This window comes from Mus musculus, chromosome 19, assembly GCF_000001635.26.
Source record: "Mus musculus strain C57BL/6J chromosome 19, GRCm38.p6 C57BL/6J".
Classification (NCBI taxonomy): domain Eukaryota; kingdom Metazoa; phylum Chordata; class Mammalia; order Rodentia; family Muridae; genus Mus; species Mus musculus.
In genome coordinates, this window is record NC_000085.6 from 55,265,993 (window position 1) to 55,292,288 (window position 26,296).

Genomic DNA, 26,296 nt, shown 5'->3' on the forward strand with positions numbered 1-26,296 from the left:
GTAATTCTTACATGGGTGCTGGGGATGGAACTGTGCTTGTACAGCAAGAACATGATTGACGTTGCATGCTCCTGAATTGTCCATGTTAGAAGGGATGATTCTGCTGGGTGTTAGTTATGCGTTTGAAACAGCGTAAGGGCAGCAATGAAAACCATCGGAAATGACTGAATCTTCTTAAGTTGGGAACTCAGTCAGCAAGGTAGTCATTTCTGCTGGCAGATACACAGACCCTTCAGTACCTTCAGCTCACCAAATCCCTTGCCAGCATATCCAAGGTCCTTTCATTCTCTTCAAATGTGTAAATCTGGCCAATGTTTGTAGTGGCATGGACAGACACACTCTCTTTGTAAGCAATATGACAAAAGTATGTCTGGAAGGACTAGTCAAATACAGGCAGACTATGGTTCAAATTACAGTAGATGTGTTCTTATTAGTTTCTTTTAAAAAGCTTCCTACTCGTTGAAACTGAGGGGGTTTTTTTGGTTTGTTTTTATGATTTCTAGTGTTCTGGGTTATCTAAGTGGAAAATTTGACAACCTAGTGACTCTTGGCCCATGTTACTATGTGGTAACAATTAGCTGTGATTGACAGCATTTGCCCCTCTTGAGACTAGTCAAGGATGTCCAGTCTCCTTTCTCCCAGGGGGTTACCTCCCAGGACATTGGTCCTCCTACCCCTTACACTTCTACCATACCCACCACCACTGGACAGAAACTTCATCTTCTGACCCTGCTTTGAAGATAGAATTTGTAAATCTCTCATTTAAGGTCAGCTTGTCCTCTAGAGGAGATGGCAACATTCTTGGTGCCTCAAATTTGTTTTCATTGTTGAAAGATGTCAGGTAAGGATCTATTTGTAGGTGTGCTTTTGACAAAGGTAGAAACCCCAGGTGATAAAATCCAACTTGGCTAACAGCCGTGCCCAGCCCAGGAGAGGCAGGTAGGGACAAGTACTAACTAGATTTCTAACTGGCTCTGCTACTTGCTGCCAAAGCCACAGTTTCCCTGGGGCCATCTCCCTTTCACTCTGGGTTGAAATAGCTGCCCTAAAAACGGTGACCTACCTGGCTGCTCTTACTGGCTTTGGCTCCTGGAGTCCCTCATGGCTGGACAAGCCCAGGTATAGCTGGATTGCCAAGCCCCAACTATCAGAACCCTGCCAGGGAATCACGATTGCTCCCTAATGTTTCACACCCCAGCTTGGGTAATAGGTGGGTCCTGGTTTTCTTTTATTTTCTACCCCTGGATTCAGTGTAGAAGGTGTTTCAGAGCTGATATCTCAGACTCTGGAGTTTAGTTTTCCTCCATAAAATGGAAAGTAACCACCCTATAGTTAAGCAAGGGACCGACCATGAGAACAAGGACCTGGCATTCTTTCTTGTCCCCCCCCCCAAAAAAAAAGAACCCTCCCCCTTGATGTGTTAGGGCTATTCTGGACTGGAATGAAGAATTGCCTTCATGGAAGAAGGTTCCAGGTGCCTAACACAAAACTCTAAGCATAGCTAAGATCCTGATCTGACAAAGATTTTTATTGGGCTTGTTTTGCCCCTTTGATTTTGAGTAGGATCAATTGACCTGGACTCTGAGATGCTGTTCTGCTGTGTGTTGCAGTCAAGTTTGAAGAATGCAGATCTGGGACTTCATTTGCTGTGATCTGTAAGGCCCCAGATATTCAGTTCCTGAGTCCTGAGCCTAGGAACAATAAGAAAACAACTAGGTGTATGATAGCTCTTCCTGGAGAAGGCTGGAAAACCAGGGTGTGGACTTGGAAAAGTCTCTGCCTCCCACCCCCGTGAGGCTTATGTTCTTTTCTGTGAAACAGTACTTCATGATGCTGGTATCTACCTCTGCTCAGTGCTGGGCATAATCAGTACTTATCGGCTGCTACTAACCTATCCAAGTCTGAAACTTATGAAAGGACACACAGAAAGGCTGGCTCACTTATGGGGTGGCTGAAATGCTATAAAGAGCTATATGAGCGGAAGCTTGTGTGCTCCAGTTCCTTCAAGAGCCCAAATCCTATCTGTTCATCGTGTTGGGTACATTCTTGACTGCCTTTCTCTGTACGTCCAATGTTGATCTCAAGAGAAATGGTTCCCCAGGGCTTCTGAGATGGTGATGTGGGATACAGGAGCATCTTTCCTGCAGGATGATTGGTTTGTGAAAGCTGTGACGTCACCTCTGTAGAGGTCCCTACTGTTTAGTTTATGTCAGGGGAGCCCAGGTGGAAGAGCTGGACTCTGCCTGAGCAGGGGAGGCTGTCTGCACACCCTCCCCTACTATGCTAGGTGGCAAGGTGGCCTTCTGGGTTCTGTGGGCCATAAATAAAGAAGCAGTTGGTTCTCGAAATTGGGAAATGATTAACTTGTCTTCTTTGATTCCTTCTGCCTTGTGTGAGGACGGTCAAGTAGCTGGGGTGGAGACTGCTTCCATTATTTCCAACATTGCCAAGGTAAACAGTGCAAGAAATTCTAGAGAGGCCCAGCTCTGTTCAGAGAGCATATGAGAGAGGGAGGGAGGGAGAGAGAAAGAGAGAGAGAGAGAGAGAGAGAGAGAGAGAGAGAACATGTGTGTCCCTCTGTAAACAGAGTAAAACATAAAAATGCACCCACTTCCTCTAACTTTTTCTTTGTTTTTTCTTTTTTTTTTAAGGTCTGAATTTCCTGTTGGTATTCACAAAGATGCTTTTTATTTTTAACTTCTTGTTTTCCCCACTTCCAACTCCGGCCCTGATCTGCCTCCTGACGTTTGGAACGGCCATCTTCCTGTGGCTGATCAACAGACCTCAGCCAGTTTTACCTCTCATTGACTTGGACAACCAGTCTGTGGGGATTGAGGTAATGACCTTCAGTTTGTCAGCCTTGACTGAGCACATACTGCAATTCAAACCCTGGTGGGGGTAACATATGAAGGGAAAGAACTGGGGAAGTGAACCTTCAGTCTGCAAATGTCTTTTTCTAGCAAATTTCCCTCGAAACACAATAAAACCAGTAGTATAAGGTGGTGGCCTAGATTGTGGGTTGCTAACTACTCCCCTTCCTATGCAGATGTAAACTAAGGATAGAGTTCCAACTCTTTAACTAGGTGAATTGTTTATAAGGAGCAGTTTTTGTATGTTCTATGAAACTACTTACTATTTAGAGAGACTTTGCTAGGAGGCCAGCTTCCTGGAGGCATCCAGCGTCTGAAGTGGCTGCTTTCTGCAGGTCTGAGTTTCAGCTAATATTCACTGGTCAGTACTGGTGGAAGCTGAACCGGGCACATTCCTCTGGCTTTCAGCAAGATGCCCAGTTTCCTCCTGACCAAGCATGCCTTCCCTGCATTTCCTTCCCTCCGCCTCCGCAAGCGGCAAGCACAACCCATTTTCATCCAGTTTCCTCTTCAGAGAAAAGAGCATCCTTGTCTCTGGCCAGTTGAGCCCTCCTACTCTGTCCACAACTTCCCTCACCTGTTCCATTTATAAGCCACCAGCCTTCAGCCTTCCTCTCAACTGACTGACACTTGTGTCCTGACCACTCCACCTTCCACATCCCCTTTCAACAATGCATCTTCCTGAAACCATCCTCAGTCATCTAGGCTCCTCCCCCTCTGCTTCTATTGTTTCCTTCCACCATGTTTTGATTCCCCTGAAGCACCGGACCCCCTGTAAGAGGCAGGCAGTAAATTGTGAAGGTTTTCTGGGCCACATGCACCTGGAGCTGGCCTCCACTTAATGCTGTTAGAGAGTGAAAGCACCAGCGACCTGTAAATAAATGATCAGAAGTGTGTTAATGAAACGTAATTCATAAAAAGCAGCAGCTTAACTCAGAGTTAGCCACCAACTCTGATTCTGCATAACTCACAGCTGGGAAGACATCTGCTTTTTTGCTAGTGAAGTGCTCAGTGGATTAAGATGCTTGCTCTGCGGGCTGGAGACCTGAGCTCAATTCCCAGAAGCTGTGGGAAGATGGAAGGGGAGAAGCAAGTGTCACAGAAGTGTCCTCAGCCACCCATGCATGTGCCATGGTATGCACACCTACACATTATTCCAACACAATAAATTACTGTAATTTAGGAATGCCTGTAAAGGCACAACACCCAGTTCTGACATCTGTGAAGTTCAAGTGTGGCAAGCTCTCTGGTTATGAGTTATAGTTCTCTCTTCACATACTTAGGAGTACACACACATACACGCACACATAGACATTCACACACATGTACTTGTATGAGTATGTACATGTATATTATAACATGACCATACCACAACTTTAGATTTAAGACATTGACTAGGGGTTGCTGACATAGCTCAGTGGGTAAAGGAGCTTACTCCATGAGCTCAATCCCCTGGGACCTGAATGAAAAAGAGAGGGGGGGGGGAGGAAGGAAGGAAGGAAGGAAGGAAGGAAGGAAGGAAGGAAGGAAGGAAGGAGCTGAGAGCAGCTGCTGCGGGGCTGCAGTTCCTAGCTCCCTAGAGCTAGGTTAGAGAGATAAGAGGCCTGGGAAAGGGGAGCTGGCCTGTCAGCAGGCCAGAGCTGAGTGTCCAGGTGGGAGCCTGGGGAGGGTGTAGAAGGAGCTGGAGAAACACACAGGGCAAGGAACTGTTAGAGCGAGCGGAGGGGAGGAGTAGCTGAGAAGGTGGACTCTAGAATTTGGGGTGAAATTTGATGGATGGCAGGAGTCAGCAGAAACAAATGATCCATACGTACCTTAGAATAGTCAAGTCAGCAGCTTGGTTCAGAGAGGCCAAGTTCCTTGGAAGGGAATTCCTATATACCAATCCTGGGTTCCAGCACCAGAGGAATGAAAAAAGGAATCAAAAGGAGGGGCATTACTGCTTCCTAGACATGGAGGAGGAGAAGGTTTATTGTAGACCGAAGGGAGAGCATAGCCAGAGGCAAAGACATCTGGGAGAGTCTAGAGGAAAAATTGACCCTGAGCTGGCTCACGTAAAGAGGTGGGGGAGGGGAGAGAAAGAGCTAGACCAAGAGGCCAGGAGGGTAAGGGGTAGATGAACATGGCCTGGTAACCAACATGGCTGAATTATATAGGGAAGGGCAGCTAGAAGAGCAACCTAGCTTCTGGGCTGGAGTTTAGGTTAGGGTGCAGGGCATGCAAGCCAAACCCTGTAACAGGTAGGGACTGACGGATGTTGGGAGAACACGGCTGCCAGGTCTGCTTTGATATGGTGGCTTTCAGCCATTTGTTCCAGGTTTGAGACCTACATGGTAGAAGAAGAGAACAGCCTCCAGGTTGCCTCCTGAACTCCACACGTGTGCTGTGGCGCACATACCAACACATACACACATGCATGCAATAAGTAAAGAAAAACATTGATTTTTTTTTTTAATTGAGCATGGAAGAAGGGGCTCATGGTGCTGTGCTCTGCCTTCCCTGAGGGAACTATCAACTATTGGAAGCTGCTGTGTGCGCGGGAATTCAGGATATTGAGTGATGTAGTCACTGGCAATTACCTACAAACCACTGGATTATTCTTCCCTCTCTCTCCTGTGCATTCAGGTCTCAGGGAAATTCCATTTCCTCCAACACCAAAAGGTAGTCCTGGAATGTAGAAGAAAAGGCAAGCATTCTTCAGGAACTTGTGAAGCCAGTTTCCCTCTAACAAAGGAGCCACTCACCCTTATCACTGGCAGGAGAACACTTGGCTGCCTGTGATACTTATTAGCACCTATTAGCATACCAAAGCCCAAGCAGGGCCTCCCGGATCCCTTACAGTGACAGGTGTCTTACCCCAGCTGCATGCTGCAGGCTAGGGTCCTAGCGCCTTTTACTCTAGACTCCCTCTGGCTCAAGGACTTCCTTCTGCCACTACTCCTTCTCCGTAGAAGTCTATTTTTTAAAAATTTTTTATTAGGTATTTTCCTCATTTACATTTCCAATGCTATCCCAAAACTCCCTCATACCCACCCCCCCAATCCCCTACCCACCCACTCCCCCTTTTTGGCCCTGGCATTCCCCTGTACTGGGGCATATAAAGTTTGTGTGTCCAATGGGCCTCTCTTTCCAGTGATGGCCGACTAGGTCATCTTTTGATACATATGCAGCTAGAGTCAAGAGCTCCGGGGTACTGGTTAGTTCATAATGTTGTTCCACCTATAGGGTTGCAGATCTCTTTAGCTCCTTGGGTGCTTTCTCTAGCTCCTCCATTGGGGGCCCTGTGATCCATCCAATAGCTGACTGTGAGCATCCACTTCTGTGTTTGCTAGGAAGTCTATTTTTATATGATCTGTCGGTCTGTCTGTCTGTCTGTCTGTCTCCAGGTCCATCCCTCCCTGCTCCTGCTCTGATCCACTCATAGCCAAGGTCTTGTCTGATGGCCATGGTCATCCATTTGTCTTCTGCTCTGGATGCTTCCAGATGCCTCTGGCTGTTTCTCTCTCTGTCTCTCTCTGTCTCTCTGTCTCTCTCTCTCTCTGTCTCTGTCTCTGACTCTGTCTCTGTCTCTCTCTCTCCAATTAAAAACAACCTTCCCCTTAACAAAGTGATGGAGAAGTCATGTCTTCAGTTTATATAGATTCTGAGCTTTAAAAAAAAAAAAGACATGAAAGGAGAAATTAGGGAAAGATGTGGGAATAGGAAAAGCCAGAGAGGGTAAGGGGATGGGTGTGGTCGGATCAAATTATATGCATGTACGAATGTTTCAATGAGCAAATTTAATTTTGAAAGTTGACTGAGGAAGATAATGTCCGGGTGATTTCAGAAGTCAGCAGTAGTAATATCTCAGCCCATGAAAGTTTCAGCGAGAGTGGAGAGAAACTCACACTGGATCTTGTGTTCTAGGGAGGAGCACGGAGGGGCGCTTTCCAGAAGAACAATGACCTAATCCTTTATTACTTCTCAGACGCCAAGACGTTGTATGAAAATTTCCAAAGAGGACTTGCTGTGTCTGGTAAGCCTGGTCACTTGGCCTTGTCTGGAAGAAACCCCAGCTGGCTTTGGTTCATCCTGGTCCTCTCTAACTGTCTTCTACACCCACAAAGAGCCACAGGATACAGCAGGGGCATAAAATGTCATGTCAGAATGAGGGTTGCCGGGAAGAGCACAGAACTCAGCTCTTCCACATCAGGTTTCAATGCACCCTGCTCTCTAAATCTTCTCTCAACACAAGAAGAAACTGCCTGCCCAGGCTTGAGCCAGTATTGTGTAGGCAGGTGTTTTGACAGCTGGATACACATTACATTTATTTACAGAACATCTTTTGGTAATATATATTCCTTGCAGTGAATACATATAAACAACCTGTGTCAGGATTAACAGTGGAAAGCTAGAGAAGGTCTAAGTTCTAGCTTGACTTCTGCATCAAACTTCTGGTCATACCGTTGCGTTTACCATCACATCCAGTAGTCATCTAAAACAAAGCACAAATAGGCTTTGTTCCGTTCCTTTGGAACAAATGAAGTTTTGAAGCTTTAATGGGTCATCCTGTCGAGCCCATTGCTAGATGCCCAAGTCTCCTTTCCCAACTGCTTGGCTTGCAGCTCTCTCTGTCCCTTTATCTCCCGAGCAGCACTCTGTCTGGTGTCAGTTTGCCTGTGTGGAGATTATCTCTTCCACCCTTTTAATGTACCAACGACCCTCAAGAAAAACTAACTCTGCAGCAACTACACACGTTATCTATGCAGCCTACTAGCTAATTACTGTTACTCTCCATCTTAAAGATTAGGAAAAGGAGACTCCAAGGTTCAAGGACACTCACAAGGCCAAGGAAGTAGAAAGGGTTGGTACTTACTGTGGTTAGAAGGCCGTTTGATGATTCCGTTACGTAAATTGGTCAATATTCTAACAAAAATAGATATTTCTCATTAGTAAAGATTTATTTTGTTTTTTAGCCTTTCTTTTAAAAATTGGCTGCTTGTTTTTAATTTTCATTGTGTGTATTCATTGTACATGATACTATTACATAAGGACACATTCCTGCAAGTATATAATGTATATGAGCGTTTCTCCCATTCTTCCTACAATAAAGTTCAGAAATCAGCTCCTCAGAAAACTAAACCAAATGGCCAGCTTCACCATTCCAGAATACTTACCCAAGGGCCTCTGATTCAGCACACCCCAGAGACACCTTCAACCAATATTGATTGTAGTGCCATCACGGTAGCTAAGGGACCAGAGGTGTGGAGCCAACCTAGGTGTCTAAGAACAGAGGGATGAATTAAGGAAATGTGGTATATATACATAGGTAAGTATGTACTTTATATGTATTGTGTATATGTATATTTACAATATATATTTTTCTTTGTATATTTTATATTTTTATTTTTAAGATAGCAAATGTCTAAAATGACTTTAGATATTATCCAAAACATGGACTTCTTATGTCCCTATTTTGGATAATATCTAAAGTCATTTTAGAGAAAATGGCTTTATAGGATTGGGCTGCAGGCAAGCCTGCAGGCATTTTTCTCAACTGGTGATTGATGAGGGGGGACCCACCTCATGATGGGTAGTGTCACCCCTGGGCTGGTGGTCTTAGGTGCTATTTACAAAGCAGGATAAGAGAGCCATGACGAGCCATCCAGTAAGCACCCCTCCATGACCTCTGGTTGGCTCATGCTTCCAGAGTCCTGCCCTACTTGGGTTTCCGCCCTGCCTCCCCTCGGGTTACCTGGACAGTAAGTGGAAGAAGCCCTTCCACCTCCAAGTTGCTTTTGGTCCCGGAGTTTCATTACAGAAATAGAAAACTTGCTAAGCTCACTTACTTATTTTTCCTCTTTTGTTCAGTGTAGATTCTTATCAGCTACCTGTTTATATTTATGCAAGAGTACAGACAGCTCATACGACCCAGTATTTACACAAAGACACACCTATTGATTTTGATTTTAAACTTAGAGCAGACTCCATGCTATGACTTTTAAAATGTAAATTAGATGCATAATACATTGCACAAATACAGTTTATCAAACAATATGATTTTTTCAGCCTTAGGAAAGAATGAAGGTTTTTTTGTTTGTTTGTTTGTTTGTTTGTTTGTTTGTTTTTTGTGTACCGGAAAATAAATGCAACTGGAAATAATCTTATTATATGAATCGAGTCAGTCCCAATAAAGCATGAGTCGTGTTTTCTCTCAGTGTGGTTCCTAGGTTCTATAGAAATATAGAGTCAGGTGAGGAAACTGTCCGTAGGATGTCTCCACAAGAGCCTGTGCTTAGCACTTGTGGGTGAGAATCAGCATGTGTTTGAATTCCATGCAGGTAACAAAAAGCAAATCAAACATTCAAGCCTTCCCTTCTCTGGGACTTCAGAGAGTAGATGGCTAAAACCGAATTTCCTTTGTGGTTTCCTGTCTTTAGAAGGGCTATTAAGCACCTAGACTATGCTGTTTTTCAACTACAACCAAGGCATTCTGCATGTTACATGTGGCTGAGAAGACATTTTATTCGGGATCTTTTGAAATATTTAAATTAGAATTCAAGTGGTAAGGTTAATATGACATGCATGCAGCCTTGTGAACCGGCTTGGCTACTACCATAGAAGAAAGTGACAGTGCTGATGCTATCTGCGGTTGAATATATCAGCCAGTCCTTTTGACTCCCAGACTCATCTGGGAATACTGGTTAAAATGTGTAGTCTCTGATTCAACTTCTTTTTCCCCATTGAATCAGAATTCCAGAAAACGAGACCTAATGATTCTTACGATTCTTAGGACAAGTTCAAAGGAGGGGTTCTGGGGGTTCTGCATGCCCTTCAAACTGCTTGGCTCTGGGTGTCCACCTGGTCACGGCGTTGTTTGCACCCGCACTCATGGAAGGTAGCCAAGTCTTAGAACCCAAGCAAGGCCAGTTGAGTAAGTTAAACAAGGTAGGAGGTAGCAAGCAAAAGCAGATAGAGCGTGGAGTTTAATGAGATCTGAGCTGTCGCCCTTTGGGCTAATTATCTGACTTGCTCCTTGGCTAGAGTCCTCTGCTGGCAATTTTATTAATTAGGAAGTAATGAGAAGGTGTGAGAGTCTCCTCCACATCCGTGGACTCCCCCTCTTATTAGGCGAGCTTCAAGTTGGCCCAGTCCAGTCCTCCATAGTCCTTAGTCCAATGGGGATGACAACAGTGGGGAAGAGCAGGTTTGTGCCAGTTGGGGCGCGTGCATTCAATCAAAGGTAGCTGTTATTAGTGACTAATTGCAGGACAAAGGATCTCTCTGGAGGGTCCCCGAGGCTCAGTGGCTGTGGTCAATGGGCAGATCACCACTTGTCATACTCCAGGGAATATTTGGTCTGAGGTTTTACTTCTGGATCTTTCCTGGAGTTGTTTCAGCAGCAAGACAGTGGTGGAGTTCCCTTAGGCAGTCTCCTTAGCCAACGTTCTTATCTCCCTGATAGAAGTAGCTATCTCTTTCTTGCTTCTCTTCCTTCTTTCTTCATCACACAACTGAGAAGTTCCCGTGTTTGCCCATGGATCTCAGCAATGATTCCCTTGGCAAGCCCTGAATTCCTCTCAGCAATTTGCCTGAGCTCTTGGACTCTTCACTCATTCATTCGTGTCTGTTTCTTTTGGTGGTGCTGAGGACTGAACCCAGAGCCTGGGACACGCCAGGTCCATGTTCTACCACTGAGACACATTCCCAGAACCCCAGACTTATTCTGATTTTAAGGAAGGCCAAGTGGTTTAGAGGTTTATAAGCTGAATTCTCTTACTGTCCAGTGTAAGACACAAATTGGAGAAATATTGAAGGCAAACATGTTCTTATCTAAGACTCCACATCTTAGAAGGCATGCTCATAGAAACAATTATGTGTACTCATGAGATTAGATAAAAATATAAAATATGGGAAAGATCTATTTTCATTAGTTGTTAAAACAGATGAAAGTAATAACTTCTCAAGTCTATGAAGCCAGAAATTAATTTTAAACAACACAATTTTCATCTCTGCAAATGTGTTAAAACTCAATTGGTTGAACAAAAGTAAATGTTTACAACAGTTTGGTCAACTCAAACTCTGAGCTGAGTGCTAAAGTCCCAGCCCCTTCTACCCTGGGTTGTTTTCTATCGCTATGACAAAAGTCATGGCCAAAAATAACTGGGGAAGGTAGTGGGTGGATTGGCTTAACACTTCCCGTTCCTAGTTGGTTACTAAGGCAAGGCAGGGATGGACCTCAAGCAGGAAACAGAGGTACGAATGATGGAGGGGTGCTGCTTGCCTGCCTGGGTTTTACTATTCTCCAGGCCCATCTGCTCAGGGATGGCACCACCTATCCTACCTAACCCTCTTATTTCACACTAACGAACAACGTTTAAGGAAATACTCTAAATTGAAATGATAAATTTGACAATATTTGCCATAGCTCTATTTAGAGGGACCGAGGTACTTGAAACCATTACACAGACCCACAACGAAATAAAGTCAACTACTGTAGAGTCCTTTGTCAGATGGCTGTTGGCATTCTACAGAGAAAAGTAGCATGGAAACGCTTATAACAAATGGGGAGGGGAAGCACCAAATTCTTCTATCTGTTCCAAAGATGTGGGTGAGCACATCTGTACTGAAAGATGTGAGCACATCTGTACCGAGCCATGGGTAAGAACAACGGAAGGAGAAGTATTAATGTTGTAAGAAGAATGAGAATAACTTATTTTCTGATTTTATGGTAGCATATTTTTATTGTAGAGATGCTCAGTTTTTCTCTTATTCAATACAGGCTGTTTGTGTTTATATGTGCAGCTTATTTTATTCATGTTAAGTGGGCTTGCCCTTATTGGTGGCTTGAATGTCCATCTTATCGTAGTAGCTACAGAATTAGTACTGGAACTACCCTGTCTTGTAATATTTCCTAAATGTTTGCCCTTGAATTTCATGGACCCCAGAGAAATTCAGATTCTTGCTAGATTTAGCCCTGTGTATCTTGGCCTTTTCTGGGTGCTCTTTTCTCTGATCCAAATGATTTGCATAGAATTGATTGCTTCCGATGTTTTATGCTTTAGACAATGGGCCTTGCTTGGGATACAGAAAGCCAAACCAGCCCTACAAATGGATCTCCTACAAACAGGTAAGCCAAGCTCGTGCTGTAGGAGCTGCCTCTGCTTGTGTGCCATGAGCTGCTTTGGCCTTGTTTTGATCCTGACCTCTTCTCCCTGACCCCTTACTCTCTCTCCTAGGTGTCTGATCGAGCAGAGTACCTGGGCTCCTGTCTTTTGCATAAAGGATATAAGTCATCACAGGACCAATTTGTTGGCATCTTTGCTCAAAATAGGCCAGAGGTACCATGTTGAAGCTAACTATATAAACTGATGTCCCCCAATACAGCATTCTGACCCTTGCTGATGATTTTACCCAAGCCATGTAAAGATTCCACAAATGCTAATTCTTCTGGTCCAAAAGAGCTGGGCTTCCGAGCCTCCTTAAATCTCTGCTGAGTGTCTGATGCTCTAGTCTATGTGGTTGGACTTCAGTGTGGATTATTTCAAGTCACTCTGATCTTCATATGTGGAAAATAAAGAGGAATGGCTCCACAAAATCTTGCAGGTGTTGGAGAACAAGACGAATCAGTGTTAGAATTAGACTTCTTACTTTGTACTTGACCTGGTAAACCAATGCATCTGTAGCTATTGAGTCTGGCCATCATCATGTTTCCACAGTGAGCTGAAAGCAGATGTTACACACTAAGATAGTTGGAAATAATCTTATTCCCAAGTTCCAATTAAGTCAGTAGGCCCAATATCCTCAGAAAGAGACTTCGTGGGGCTCATGCATTTAACATCAAAGCCAGTGTATCAGTCAGTCTTCCAGGACTAATATAGTGAAACTTGAGATTAAGGTGCCCACAGTAGAGTTTCTCCTGCTGCAGCTCCCACTGATATGCAGGTCTTTCATTATGCATCTCCTTCTGTCTTTCTCTGAGCACATAATCCCCGGGGTATCTTTTTCATCTCTGGATTATGGCCATATTCTTATGTTCATATTTAACTTTCACATCATATAGAGGATTAGAGTTTGAACATGAATTTGGGTGAATGGGGTGGGGACACAGATCGGTCTGTAAGACTTAATCTGCCAGTTATGAGCAATGGTTCTCTTTGTGACATTCGTCATGCTTGTGTGTGGGCATACTGGTATGGTTTTTTTTTCCTGTGTTCATTCCCACGGTATTTAGATGTATTTTTTTAATCTCGAATATTAGCAGTCCTTTGAAGTTCTGTGCAGCTTCCCTAGCTTCCTAGGACCAGATAATCTTGCCCTCTACTCTTGAAAAGGGGTCTCTGCCTCTCATAGTCTCAGTAGTGCTTTCCATATCTCTTATGGGTGGAATTACCACTCTCTTCTGTTGTGTGCTGGTCTACCTTGGTTTTATGGTTATTTCTGTGCATATCTTAACTTATTTATTTAAATGTTCCTTATAGCAGGATAAGTGACAGTCTCTATGGCTATTCCTAAAGGTTTAAAATAATAAGCATACTACATAAGTATTTGTTAGTTGAATATCTGAATAAATGCTCTTCAAAGTCAACTTCTGGTACTTAACTTGAACTTCTTCTCTGTAGTGGGTCATCTCTGAGTTAGCCTGTTACACATATTCCATGGTAGCTGTCCCCCTGTATGACACGCTGGGTACAGAAGCCATCATCTTTGTCATCAACAGGGGTAAGTTTTTACTATTATTTTATAATTTTATTCTTTCCTAATGCTGAATAATTCTTAAATTTTCTTCATTTAGTTTTTCTTAGTTTTTGATATCATAGTATTTAGAATAGCATTTACACAGAAACTACAAAAAATTCCTGAGGTATGCTTAGATAAGCGGTTTGGCAAATTAAGATGGCATAGGATAGTTTAGAGGCAAGACTACTTTGAATACATAGAAGTCTGCGCGCAATAGGCTTGCCTAAGTCACAATATAGGCATAGGGATTCTTTCCTATTCTTTGATAGCTTGAAAGCTTAATTCAGTCTATATAAACAATACGCACCAACATGCATGTAAGTCCATAGAACCGTTAGACAAAAGAGACCAAGTTCAACTGGCAACAGCATCCTTTCAGTCATCTAAGGGAGCATCTTTGTCTCTGCTTTGCTGGCTGCGGAGCTTTGTTTGAGTAATACACACTACAGAAATGATGGCGTTGAGAATCACAAACTATCTGCCTTCTAAAGAGTCCATTTGCACTCACCTTCCGCATTTGTCCCCTGCTCTGCAAAGCAGCAGCAGGAATATACCCAGGAGACAGGATTGGAATGAGTTTTCTTAAATCAAAGGGTTTACATAGTTCTAGACACTAAAGTGTGCCAGCAACATTAGAAAATAAAAGGACTGGTATTTCAGCTAAACTCATTGTTTTTCTTTTTCCTTATTATAGTCTATAGAGTATTTCAGCTTGAACTATGTAAATCTCATTTATAGATGCAATCTCATTCAGGAACCTACTGTTTTTGACATTTAACATGTATCCCATTTTTTTTTTCAAAAAGTCATGTATTTAACAGAATACTATGGTGACTTCTGGCTTGATTTCTGCTTTTAGCTGATATCCCTGTGGTCATCTGTGATACACCCCAAAAGGCAACAATGCTAGTAGAAAATGTGGAAAAGGGCCTCACACCAGGCCTGAAGACGATCATCCTCATGGACCCTTTTGATGACGACCTGATGAAAAGAGGAGAAAAGTGTGGAGTTGAGATGTTATCCCTGCATGATGCGGAGGTATGAGTCAAAAACAGCTTGCAGCTAGGTAGGTGGTTTGTTACTATGAACAGGATGCAGGCCATCTACACAAAAGCATAGGGCTATTGTTCAAGGATAGTGGACATAAGCCAGACTCAGAAGCCTGAAGAACAATTTCTCTGGCAAGTACAAAGCTCATGACATAGATGGACAGATATCCTTGGCTAGCTGTATGCCCTTCTGACTATAGAATGTATGGATTGAGAAACTCAAGGATGTTTATGAATCTGGTCCCTGATGCAAGTTGCCTAAGTTCCCGTTCTAGTTTTTCACCTGTTAACAAGTCACATCGCTCCCTAGCTATCAATGGAGGATTAAAGTGGTCCTAATCTCACAGATATGTTGGCAAAGGTTAAATGAATTCTTGTAGGTGAATTGCTCAGGAAAGTGACTAGCATAGCATAAATCCTGGCATAGTCATGATTTATATTATCCAAGAAAGGTTTAATTATGGCCTTAGATGACTGGACCTTAAGAAAATGGTGATAAGCTTGAGGTCTGCCTTCTTTAGATTAACATTCTTCAAAAACTTTATGCTTTTCCCTGATGCTTCCATTGCATATTAACATTGGCTTATGGGTTAAATCCAGGTTGGAAACTGGAAGGGTGAGAACAGGGGAAGGAAGAGCTGACTTTGTCATAAGTCTGTCCATCCTTAACGACTCTTTCTTTTTCTTGATTTCCTGTGCACTTAGAATATAGGCAAAGAGAACTTCAAAAAACCAGTGGTAAGTGTTCTTCCTGAGTTTGAGTTTTTATAGTCCACTCTCGGTTCACCGTGGACTAATATCCTTGTGTTCCTCCTCCAGCCTCCGAAGCCAGAGGATCTGAGCGTCATCTGTTTCACCAGTGGAACTACAGGTCAGTGCCTGTGACTCCTTGACAGAGCTCCCAGGGAGCCAGAAACAAGGCTAAGTCCTGAGCTTACCATGCCACCACCTTGTCCATGTGTGCTCACAACCGGAGTCACTTATGAATGGGTTTCCAGGTTGAAAAACACAAGCATAAGGAAACAGATTCCTCTGAATACAAATGGTAGCATCTGCATGCTGTGGATTTTAGGAGTCTTCAAGATGGTGTCAAAGTGTCAGCTTTTCCTCTACCCTTCCACTGTTTCAATCAGATGTATCATGGGAGTAGTTTTCATAGAACATATCGTTGGGATGGTTTAATGGACGTACCACTGGGGTGGTTTCATTCAGTCAGGGTAACTCAGTGTTGGTTCTCCACAGATGGCTGTGTCCTTACTCAACAACATTTAGTAGAAGGTCTAATTATATTTATTGTGGACTGTTCCGATATGCCTGGTTTATAAAGTTCACAGCAGTGTTGTTGGGAGATCTTAGGTATAAAGTCTTAAACCTGTGAACAGCACAAGATTTTTTGTTTGTTTGTTTGTTTTGTTTTGTTTTGAGACAGGGTTTCTCTGTATAGCCCTGGCTGTCCTGGAACTCACTTTGTAGACCAGGCTAGCCTCGAACTCAGAAATCCACCTGCCTCTGCCTCCCAAGTGCTGGGATTAAAGGCGTGCGCCACCACGCCTGGCAAGAGTTTATTTGTAATTTTCTTTTTTACAATTATCATGTGAGATTCTGTCTGTGCTGTGGTTAAGGAAGAGGTCAGTTACGCAATGCGTGGAGTGGGAGGATTTCTGGGGGCACCAATCATTCCCAAGCAGAGGCTGTAATAAATAAATGTCTACAGAAAGCTACAGTCAAGAGGACAACTCTAGTCTCTAGAACAGAACCAAACTGAATTTAGCTTCTTTCAAGGCCAAATGTTACAAATTAGCCACACTAAGGATCTTTCTCTTCACTTCTGCTTTCCTACAGGTGACCCCAAAGGAGCTATGCTAACCCATGAAAATGTTGTTTCAAACATGGCTGCTTTCCTCAAATTTCTGGAGGTCAGTGGTCAGTGAAAGGAGAGGCCCTTGCTAAAATGTGACTTGGCTATAAGATTTTTAGGAGGAACACAGTTAAAAGTGTATTATTTTTTTCTCATCACTGTGACAAAACACCTGATGTAGGTGACTTTTGGGGGGAATGTTACTTGGCTTAAAGTTTGCAAAATGACACGATGCCAGGCAGCTCCATTGTGGCGCCTGTGCAACTGGGATTCTTCATAAATTCGTGCATCAAGAACCAGCAGACAGGGAGTGGGGCTGGAATCTAATACCTCGGGACCCATCCCAAGTAATCCCTTTCCTCTAGTGAGGCTCCACCTCCTAAAAGTCCTATAACCCCAGAAGACAGTAGTACCATCTGGGGACCAAGTGTCTAAACACAGGAGCCTACAGGGTCTTTTGCATGTAAACCACACCAATAACAAAGTATGGAAAACACTGATGTAGTCTTTCAGACTGCATGCCAAGCCTCATTGTTTCAGGATTCCTGTACTGAATGGTTATGGGATATATCAGGTTGTGGAATAATACACTAAGTACCCAGGGAGGTGTTTATGTACTACGCATTTTAAGAATCTTAAGGATGATGTCAAAATACCAAGGTTTTTTTTTTTTTTTCTCTATGCTACCACTCTCTCAGTTAGATGGAATGGTTTCAGTCAGACAGACAGGCTTAGTGAAAAAAGAGAAGGGGAGTTTTAAAATCTCTACTGGAAGAGAAACTTAACATCAATCCACTGTCGTTTGTCCCCGGTCTACAGCCTATCTTCCAGCCCACCTCTGATGATGTGACCATATCCTACCTTCCCTTGGCTCATATGTTTGAGAGGCTTGTCCAGGTGAGTGTCCTGCGTGCCTAGCAGGTAGGAAGGGGGTTCCCGACTTGCTGGCTCCACATTTATTCAAAACTCAGGGAAGAAGGACATCCTTTCTGTACAGAATCAAACACAGGCACACCATTGGATTCTTTGAACCCTGACTTACATCAGTTCATCCAGTAAGTCTGAATACCTCTGAATACCTACGGAGGCTATTGCTTGCTCCTGGCCTCACAGGGCACACACTGCCTGTCTTCTCTTAATCCTGTGCTGACTCTCCAGGCATTTTAACTTATATGTTGGCTAGAGTTCTGAGAGGATCTAGGGTTAGAGAAAAGTGTGTCCACTGGGGGAGCAGGGTGGAAGCATTTGATCCAGATCAAGGGTCCGCTCTTCCTAGGGAGCATTTTTACATATTACTTGAGTGTGTAAGGTGGTATTGCCAGGCACAGTGTGTGTTCCTTCTTGGAGTAGTCTCCAAAATTTCCAGCCATTCTGAAGCTTGTTTGAGGACAGAAGCACTAACATCTCAATATCACAGGTGTTGTGGGAATGAGGCCTTTTCCCTCCCTTTGCCCTGAGCATCTCTTCACCCCATATATGCTCAGCTGATGTACAAAATGCCACATTGCTTCTAATAAAATTTATACATATTTTAGTATTTCTCAAATGGGGACCATCTTAACTGAAGGCATGTTTTTCTATTTTAACTGGCCGCAGTTTCTTTAGTGCTCCAAGATGAGTACTTTTCACGAAGGGTGGTATCTTAGACTGGGGCACAGAGCTGTGGCAGAACCTGAGGGCGGGACCCATAGTTTCACAGTCTGTTATCTGCCTTGCCACTTCAACAGTAGTAAGTTTCCACCCTTTCTTGGGGGGAGCCTCTCAGAGACATACTTGGGTATCTAGATTGGCAGGAAGCAGGTGTTCTGCAGAGGGATATGCCTGCCAACTTCCGATTTCTTTCTCACTTCCATCAGAGATAGGACTGTCTTCAGTGATCCAGGGCACTGAGCCTCATCTTCCATCTTGTTCCAGGGTATCTTATTTTCCTGTGGAGGCAAAATTGGGTTCTTCCAAGGAGATATCCGGTTGCTACCTGATGACATGAAGGCTTTGAAACCCACAGTGTTTCCTACAGTGCCTCGACTCCTTAACAGGGTCTATGATAAGGTATGAGACTTGCTTCTGCTGGCATTATACTGAGAAGGCTCGGAGGGACTGGATCCTGACAATTAATTCCAGCTCTGTCTGAGCTCCGACAAGTATCTATCTAAGCATGTTAGAACTACAACCGTAAGAAGCCATAGGAAATGCGCCTTTTCTCTGGATAATACTGCTGATCTGAGGAAGTGCTGCACTCAGACTTGGGCAAGTACCTCAGTTTTTAACCAGCACACTCGACTTTGTATGTGCCGGTAATCTAACCTTTTGCTGAGGTGCCAGACGGAGGTAAACATTTCAGATGTGTTTGTGCATTTAACACTCCTAAGAAACATAGTAAACCATGCTTGTTCACAGAATGACAATGTGGAAGCAGAACCTTGGCTGTTAAAGAATTTAATAAAGAAAAGGGGCCAGAATAAACTCTCACACTAGTTTTAGCTGTCACTAAGCGCTGTTCACCGAGGTTGCAAAATGGCGATTTTCCTAACCGCAACACTCTTCTTTTACATTCCTTAGCTACATTCTACCATAAAGACCTGACAAATATTTTATTCTCTTCTTAATTTATCACTCATAAGTATAATGAATTCATGCCCCAGCAATCCTCATAAGTGACCAGTGAGGATTTTTCAATGTTATTTTGAACTCATTTTGATTTTGTATTTTTCCGTTCATTTTAGTCGTTCATCTTGATGTTCCTAGTGTGCCCATCAAATTCTTCTGTGTCCTTCTGACACGACCCCAGTAGTCTATGATGGGTCCCTTCTTTCTGATACCAGATATCCTAAGCTCAATTTGTGTGTTTCTCAGCCAAGCCTTAGACTGCAACTGGCTACTGAGAGCTGGGGTTTGAAGCCAGGCTAGGTATAATATAGAATCTTCTATTCCATAGACCAGGAGACCAAGGAAGTGACACCATTATTCATGTACTTTGGACCTTACCTCTCAGGTTCTGATCCTGGTACTCCATCTTACGAGAGGCCAAACTGAGCTACAGTAGGTATGGAAAGTGAGCTACAGTGAGGATTGGTATGGAAAGTATCGTAGAATGCAGATGATGTGTGGACACGATACGCCCTGTTCACACTCTTCCAGCGCCTCATCAGACTGTGGAGTTGTCAGACTGGGTTGTTAAGGCTTATGTTCTTGAACTTTTTTTAATTTTGAAAGGAAGTATTTTAAAATAGTAATACATCGCAGGTCATTTTAATCTGGAACTTATTTCATAGACATGGAAATCTGATTAGATACATTTTTGGTCCTAGCTTTTTGTCTGTGACTTGTTAGGAGAGCTCGTCATGTGACTGTGAAAGGTAAGCAGTTTGTGGCAGAGAGGGGCATCAGGCCTGTCATAATGTAGGCGGCATCTGAATCAGATGGCGAGACATAGGTAAATGATGTCACAAGCACAGGAGTGGACGCTCCCAGCTTGAATTGGGAGGCAAGAATGTACAACTCTAGCTGTCTCCAGGCCTGTAATTGGAAGCACAGGTCAGAGAGGCATCCTGTATGCTTTGAACAGGAAAGAGCTCTACTGTCTCTGAGTGCAACTTCTAGTATGAGAGGTCCTAAAGGCTGGAGTAGTGTTTAGGGTATAATTTTGAAAATAAAGAGGTTCCTGTTGCTATACATGGGGCCACTCTTCTCACAGGAGTGTGATTGGTAGATTGTAGGGTTACAATGATGCCAAGATCATGAAAAAGAGGAAATAACAAGAACAGGGAAACATGATACCAACGTGTGTGAGCCCAAAGGGGAGAAATATCGTCATTAGGGATTTCTGCTGGATTCTGTATGATGTGGCTAAAGGCACATTTGCTGTAATGATGGTAATTCTCTCGGTTAGGAGGATATAAAAATATCATAAAGCGGAGGCAAGGAGAGGTAGTACTAATTCTTAAAAGCCAGATTCCTAAACCTTTCTCTGGGCTACTAAGTCAAAAGCCCCAGGGTGATCATGGCCTTGGGGTGATTTCCTATCTGATTATGGGCTAAAGGGGTAGGGGAAGGAGTGGGGAGGGAGAAGAGCCCGTGTCTGGCCAGCGTTTCTCCTGTGCTCTGGGCAGGCAGACACGGGAGGGCTGCCAGATGCTTTCCACTCGGCCTGGGTGGGCATCTAATCCACTGACCCCACTCGACGAGGGGTGGACAAGGGGCAGCCCCAGATACCAGGATCCCCAGGGTGACACCCTTGGCCCTGGAGTTACAGGAGAGAGGGCAGAGGGAGAGAGGTTCCCACGAAGGCAAGAGTCCTTAGTCCAAGCCTTGACTGGAGCACAGGAAGGCCTTCCATTGTGATATTAGAAACGGCTCATTAGGAGAAAGCCTATCCCATCATCCAAGCGCAGCAGGCCTTGATGAACAGAGACAGTCTATGGTTTTAGAGCTTTATTGTAGAAAGGCAGGGGGAAAGAGAGAAGGTGGAAAGAGAGAGAGTGAGACCGGCCATGGCCAAGAGGAGAGGAAGAAAAAGAGAGAGAGAGAGAGAGAGAGAGAGAGAGAGAGAGAGAGAGAGAGAGAGAGAGAGAGAGGAGAAAGGGTAAAGTAAGAGGGAGAGAGCAATAGGGAGAGAGAGTAAGAGAGTGAGAAAAGAGAATGAGAGAATGAGGAGAGAGTGAGGTGGGGCCAAGCAACCCCTCTTATGGTGGGCTGTTATCTTATTGTTGCTAGGTAACTGGGGAGGAGTGTAGCCTGAAGGTCAGAAGCGTGGGACATTGTCTACTGGCCATGCTCCCTGTGGGAGCTGTGGGGGCCCGTAACTTCAACAGAGCCAGAGGTCCAGGAGATATGAGGGACCGCCTACCGTCCCACATAGGTGAATTATCACCACTAAGGTTCTACCGGGGTTCAGACCTCAACTCGACTGGAGACCCAGCCTGTCTGTGCATAGCCCAATGCCTCATATCTGATTTTAAGCAAGCAGTGGGGGCCATCTTTTTTTTTTTTTTTAAATTTGTTTATCTCCGTTATCGAAGTTGTTTCCGGGTCATGGCCCATGGTGATTTCCTATCTGATTTTAAGCCAGTGGTGGTGGCCATCTTTTTTGATTTGTTTATTTCTGTTATCTAAGTTGTTTCCTGGGGACCTGGAGTCTTTGAGGTCTGGGGCATTATGTAATAATGTTACTTGCTTCCGAGTGTGGCCATATAGCTCTGTGATTTGTCATTAGTAAGCAACTTAACAAGTGTTCGACACTTCCTTATGAAGCAAGGAATTATTAGAATCTTGGCTATTACCGAATGCCTTGATAAATACCTCCAGTAGTTTTCTAACCAAGAGGCTCTATCACCCTCCAGGTACAAAATGAAGCCAAGACACCTTTGAAGAAGTTCTTGTTGAACTTGGCTATCATCAGTAAATTCAATGAAGTGAAAAATGGCATCATTCGGCGGGACAGTTTGTGGGACAAGCTCGTGTTTTCAAAGATTCAAGTAAGTTGAATAGATCCTGGACAGCAGGGCTGGCTGCCACTTAACATCCCACCCCCCCACCCCCAGGTTGCAGTGGCACCCTAACTAGAGATCTTCATAGATCTTCGATGCCCACTCCCACCTTTCTCTTTGTGCCTCTTTTCTTTTGTGTATATGTGTGTTTGGGTGAGAGCAGGGAAGCATGTGGCATGCTGTATGTGCAGGTTCAGAGGACTTCAGATATTGAGCCTCACCTTCCTTCTTGTCTGGGACAGTGTCTCTCTTGTTCACAGCTGTATACACTAGGCTATTAGTTGGCCTGCTAGCGCCTAGGGTTTCTTTTGCCTTCGACTCTCACCTCTTCACAGAAGAGAGTTGGGATTACAGGTGTGCACCACTGCATCTGGCTTTATTTGTGTTCTGAGTGTCTGGACTCTGGTCCTCTTGCACAGCAGATGCTTACCCACTGAGCCACCTTTTGAGATCACTCTTGTGCAGCTTCGCACTGAAGAGAAATGAGAAAGCGTACAGCAGATTTTATGTAGGTGTCAGCACTCTGTAGTATTGTCTTAGTTGAGTTTTGTTAAGTTGGATTTACTTAGTTGCAGTATGGTTTCATTCAGTTTATAAGTGATATAAATTGAAGAACCTAAAAAACAACAACAACAAACCTTCAAGTTCTCTCAGGAATGGTGATGGCTCCAATAGAAAGCATTTTAAGTGATTTTCTATAGTGCCAAGCTGTAGTGTATGTGCTTGTAAGTCAACCAAGTTGGACAGCTGGGCACGCGATTCCACCCATTTTACAGTAGAGGAAAAGGAAGAACAGAGGCTCAACGGCTCTTTTTGTTTCTATTAAACAGGGAAGCCTGGGGGGGAAGGTTCGCCTCATGATCACTGGAGCCGCCCCCATCTCCACTCCAGTCTTGACATTCTTCAGGGCTGCAATGGGATGTTGGGTAAGATTTCACATTTACATCAATGAAGCACACTATTCAAATAAAGATGAAATTGTAAATGAAAGGCACTGAAGAGAAGGCCACACTCAGATCTTAGACAAGAGAAAACACCTGACCCCACTACTCACTTCTTCATGCATCAAGTATAGAAATCTTTACATAAATGGAGTCAGGGTTCCAAAACTCCCATCATGCTATACCTACTGGTCTCCTTACCAAAAAGCTTAGTTAGTGTCATTCACAGTTTCCCAGTAGCATCCAAATGATGAGTCACTGTTGACAGTCAGTCTGTCCACAAGCCACAACACATGTGTGGCAGTCAGAGGACAGTTTAAGAGTTTGGGTTCTCTTTTTTTACCATGTGAGTCCCAAGAATGGAATTTCAGCTCTCAGGTTTGGGAATAAGTGCCTTTGCCCATCTTGCCAGCCTTACCTATTACATGTTAATGTACATCATGAAACTTTAGGCAGGTCTTTTATACACACTCAGGTAATATTTAAAGTACCATTCCCCTCACACTTGCCAATGATAAGTTTTTCAGCCAGTTAGTTGCCTCTAGTCAAAATACTTCATTTCCTACTATTTCTTTTATCAATATGTCTTAGTTTGGTTTTATTACTGTGAAGGGACATCATGACCAAGGCAACACATATAAAGAAACACCTTTAATTGGGGCTGGCTTACAGTTTCAGAGGTTTAGTCCATTATCATCATGGTGGGAAACATGGCAGCATCGAGGCAGACATGGTGCTGGAGAAGGAGCTGAGAGTTCTACATCTTGATCTGAAGGCAGCAGAAAAAGACTGAGTTGTTGGAGGTAGTCTAAGCACAGGAGACCTTAAAGCCCACCCTCATAGTGACATACTACCTCCAACAAGGGCACACCTCCTCCAACAAGGCTACGCCTCCTAATAGTGCCACTCCTCATGGGCCATGCATTGACACACTGGGGTCAAACCTGTTCAATCCACCACAAATACCAAACCTCACTGCTCACTGACACTTGTATTTCTTCCACGGATTACTTCCTTACAGAAAGCAGGCAGAGGGTGATTTAGTTCCCTCGCACATTGCTAAGAGTTCCTTATGTACTTAAAAATCAATCTCCACAATGCTACACATTTTTTCTTGGTCTATCTTTTTCCTTTGCCTTGTTCATAGCTATATAAAAATGGAATTGCTATGCATGCCAATTGATGAAAGTTTTCTGTTGTGGTTTTTAAATTGCTGAGACAGGCCTTTCTTTTCTTCCTTTTAATTTTGTTTTGCTTTTTTGTTTAAATAAAAAATTATTTTACGTATATAGTTTTTTTTTGCCACATACAAGCCTGATGCCCTCAGAGGCCAGCTGACAGATTCCGGAGGACTGGAGCTACAGACGGTTTTTGAGCTGCTGGGAACTGAACCCAGATCTGATGGAAGGGTAACCAGTGCTCTTCAGTTCTGGGCCATCTCTCCAGCTCCCACAAGGCTATCTAATTCCCACATTTTCTTAAGAGCATCTTTACCCACATTTTCTAGTCGTTTTATGGCTTTATACTTCTTTCATTCATGCCTCATCCATCTGAAATATATGGATCTGGCTGTGGATGTTCTCCCTTCTGTTCCAAATGAGTGTCTAGGTTGCTGATTCAGCCAACCATATATCACACCCAAAATATAGGACAAAAACAGGCTCAGCCTCACAGAGACTAGTCCCCATACATGTACCCATTTATCAAAAGACTGGTACCAGTCAGTGAAGGGTCTTTGGGGTTTTCAAATTGCCATTCTATTGGCTATTCTTAGTACCTTTCTGTCAGCCCTAAAGATGAATAAAAAGTTCTTCCAACTTCTTCTTAGAAATACCATCGTTCAGTATCTCTACTTCTACCAGCCTGGCCAAACTGCCTATCAAGTTGCTTCCTGCCACCAGCCTTTCTCTGGTCAAGATTATCTTCTTTATATGAGGGTTAGCAACTATAGTACTCCCCCACTGCCTGCTTTACAACTGCCATTTTACTGGAGCTCGGCTAAGCTCATTCATTTATACATGGTCTATGGCTACTTTTATGCTACACTGGCAGAGTTACATTGTTGCAACAGAGACCAGATGTTGTGAAGAACTAGCAGCTGGGCATGCCTTTGAGGTTTTGCAAAACTATTTTCAGCTCTTGTTTCTATAGTTTGTTTTCCTGTCTTGGCCATAAGGGATGGCCAGTCATACTTTATCTTAAGTCTCAAAGCTCTTCTTTGGTTTCCCAGGTGTTTGAAGCTTATGGCCAAACAGAATGCACAGGTGGATGTTCAATTACATCACCTGGGGACTGGACAGCAGGTGGGTTTTCCATTTGCTAGTTGGGAGAAGTCTTCTAGCTGACCCATGGCTTAGGAATGTAAATAATTCTGGTGTTCTGGATGAGTGTGGTAAATGGCAAACTCAAGTCTTGCTTTCATCCTTAGAGTCAGTCACATAAACATCTTAGAAACGTGCTTGCTCTAGGGTTGCTTAGCCCTGAATATATGCTATATTCTAGGTCATGTTGGGACTCCAGTGGCTTGCAATTTTGTAAAGCTGGAAGATGTGGCTGACATGAACTACTTTTCAGTAAACAACGAAGGCGAGGTGAGTAGGTCATGTCCAGCACTCAGGTAATTGACGTGGAGAAGCTTAGTCCAAAAGAATAAATCTATGACCTGGCTTGGGTTTGATTCCTCAACTTTTAGGAAGCAATATAATAAGATCAGTGAGCTGCATTTTCCTATAGTGGCGACTAAAAAGAGTCTCCATACTGTAATGGAAACCATCAAGTGAATTTGTTCAGAATAGGTGTTTTATAAGTTACAAGTAGCAGCCATTTCTATATCTTCCTTTTCCTGTCTGGCATACAGATCTGCATCAAAGGTAACAATGTGTTCAAAGGCTACCTAAAGGACCCAGAGAAAACACAGGAAGTACTGGACAAGGATGGATGGCTTCACACTGGGGACATTGGTCGCTGGCTTCCAGTGGGTATTTCTCCTTAACTTGTAAGGCTCTCTGCCATGGGACTGGGGAGAATAATCTACTTGTTGCAAGAGGGATTAGCTATACGAGCTTAATCAGCCAAGGCAGCTGCAGGGAAATGGGTTTGCAGCCTCCTTTTCTGGTGTTTCCTCTAAGTGTAAAACGTGGAGCATACCAGTGGGAAGACCCTAGCTTAGGAGTTGGGAAATCTGTGTTCTAGTCCTAGCTCTCTTACGGATAGTGTGAAATCCTGAAGAAGTTGGCCAATATGTGATTAGGAGCTGCCAAAGCTAGTCCTTCTAGGCTGGGGCACTTTCATGATTTTGACCACAATGTTACAAAGACAGTGGAAAGTAAACCAACTGAAAGGCTTTCTTCCTTCCATATTTCTTGTCAAATAC

General features: G+C 43.7%; 1 protein-coding gene and 1 long non-coding RNA gene across 8 annotated transcripts in view; one reads left to right on the forward strand and one right to left on the reverse strand.

The window, feature by feature from the left end:
• Acsl5 (acyl-CoA synthetase long-chain family member 5) overlaps positions 1-26,296 on the forward strand; it is a 44,768-nt gene that overhangs the window by 14,132 nt on the left and 4,340 nt on the right. For both annotated transcript variants that reach the window (XM_006527178.3, NM_027976.2), the window contains exons 2-17: positions 2,652-2,836; positions 6,777-6,885; positions 11,915-11,979; positions 12,089-12,190; positions 13,472-13,571; positions 14,449-14,627; positions 15,344-15,376; positions 15,458-15,509; positions 16,481-16,554; positions 17,316-17,393; positions 18,411-18,545; positions 21,836-21,970; positions 22,813-22,908; positions 25,154-25,226; positions 25,426-25,514; positions 25,781-25,897. In XM_006527178.3, coding sequence (XP_006527241.1) covers positions 2,681-2,836; positions 6,777-6,885; positions 11,915-11,979; positions 12,089-12,190; positions 13,472-13,571; positions 14,449-14,627; positions 15,344-15,376; positions 15,458-15,509; positions 16,481-16,554; positions 17,316-17,393; positions 18,411-18,545; positions 21,836-21,970; positions 22,813-22,908; positions 25,154-25,226; positions 25,426-25,514; positions 25,781-25,897 — 1,593 coding nt within the window. In that variant the 5' untranslated portion in view covers positions 2,652-2,680. The remainder of the gene's footprint in view (positions 1-2,651; positions 2,837-6,776; positions 6,886-11,914; positions 11,980-12,088; positions 12,191-13,471; positions 13,572-14,448; positions 14,628-15,343; positions 15,377-15,457; positions 15,510-16,480; positions 16,555-17,315; positions 17,394-18,410; positions 18,546-21,835; positions 21,971-22,812; positions 22,909-25,153; positions 25,227-25,425; positions 25,515-25,780; positions 25,898-26,296) is intronic.
• On the reverse strand, positions 1,401-8,166 carry Gm31595. 6 transcript variants are annotated; one of them, XR_003952865.1, is made up of 4 exons: positions 8,027-8,166; positions 7,726-7,775; positions 3,134-5,537; positions 1,401-1,691 (listed from the first exon to the last, which is right to left on the reverse strand). It is a non-coding gene; the product is annotated as a predicted gene, 31595 (long non-coding RNA). The 6 variants fall into 6 exon arrangements; XR_003952869.1 differs by lacking the exon at positions 1,401-1,691 and having other exon boundaries at positions 2,834-4,816; positions 5,450-5,537; XR_003952867.1 differs by lacking the exon at positions 1,401-1,691 and having other exon boundaries at positions 2,834-5,196; positions 5,450-5,537.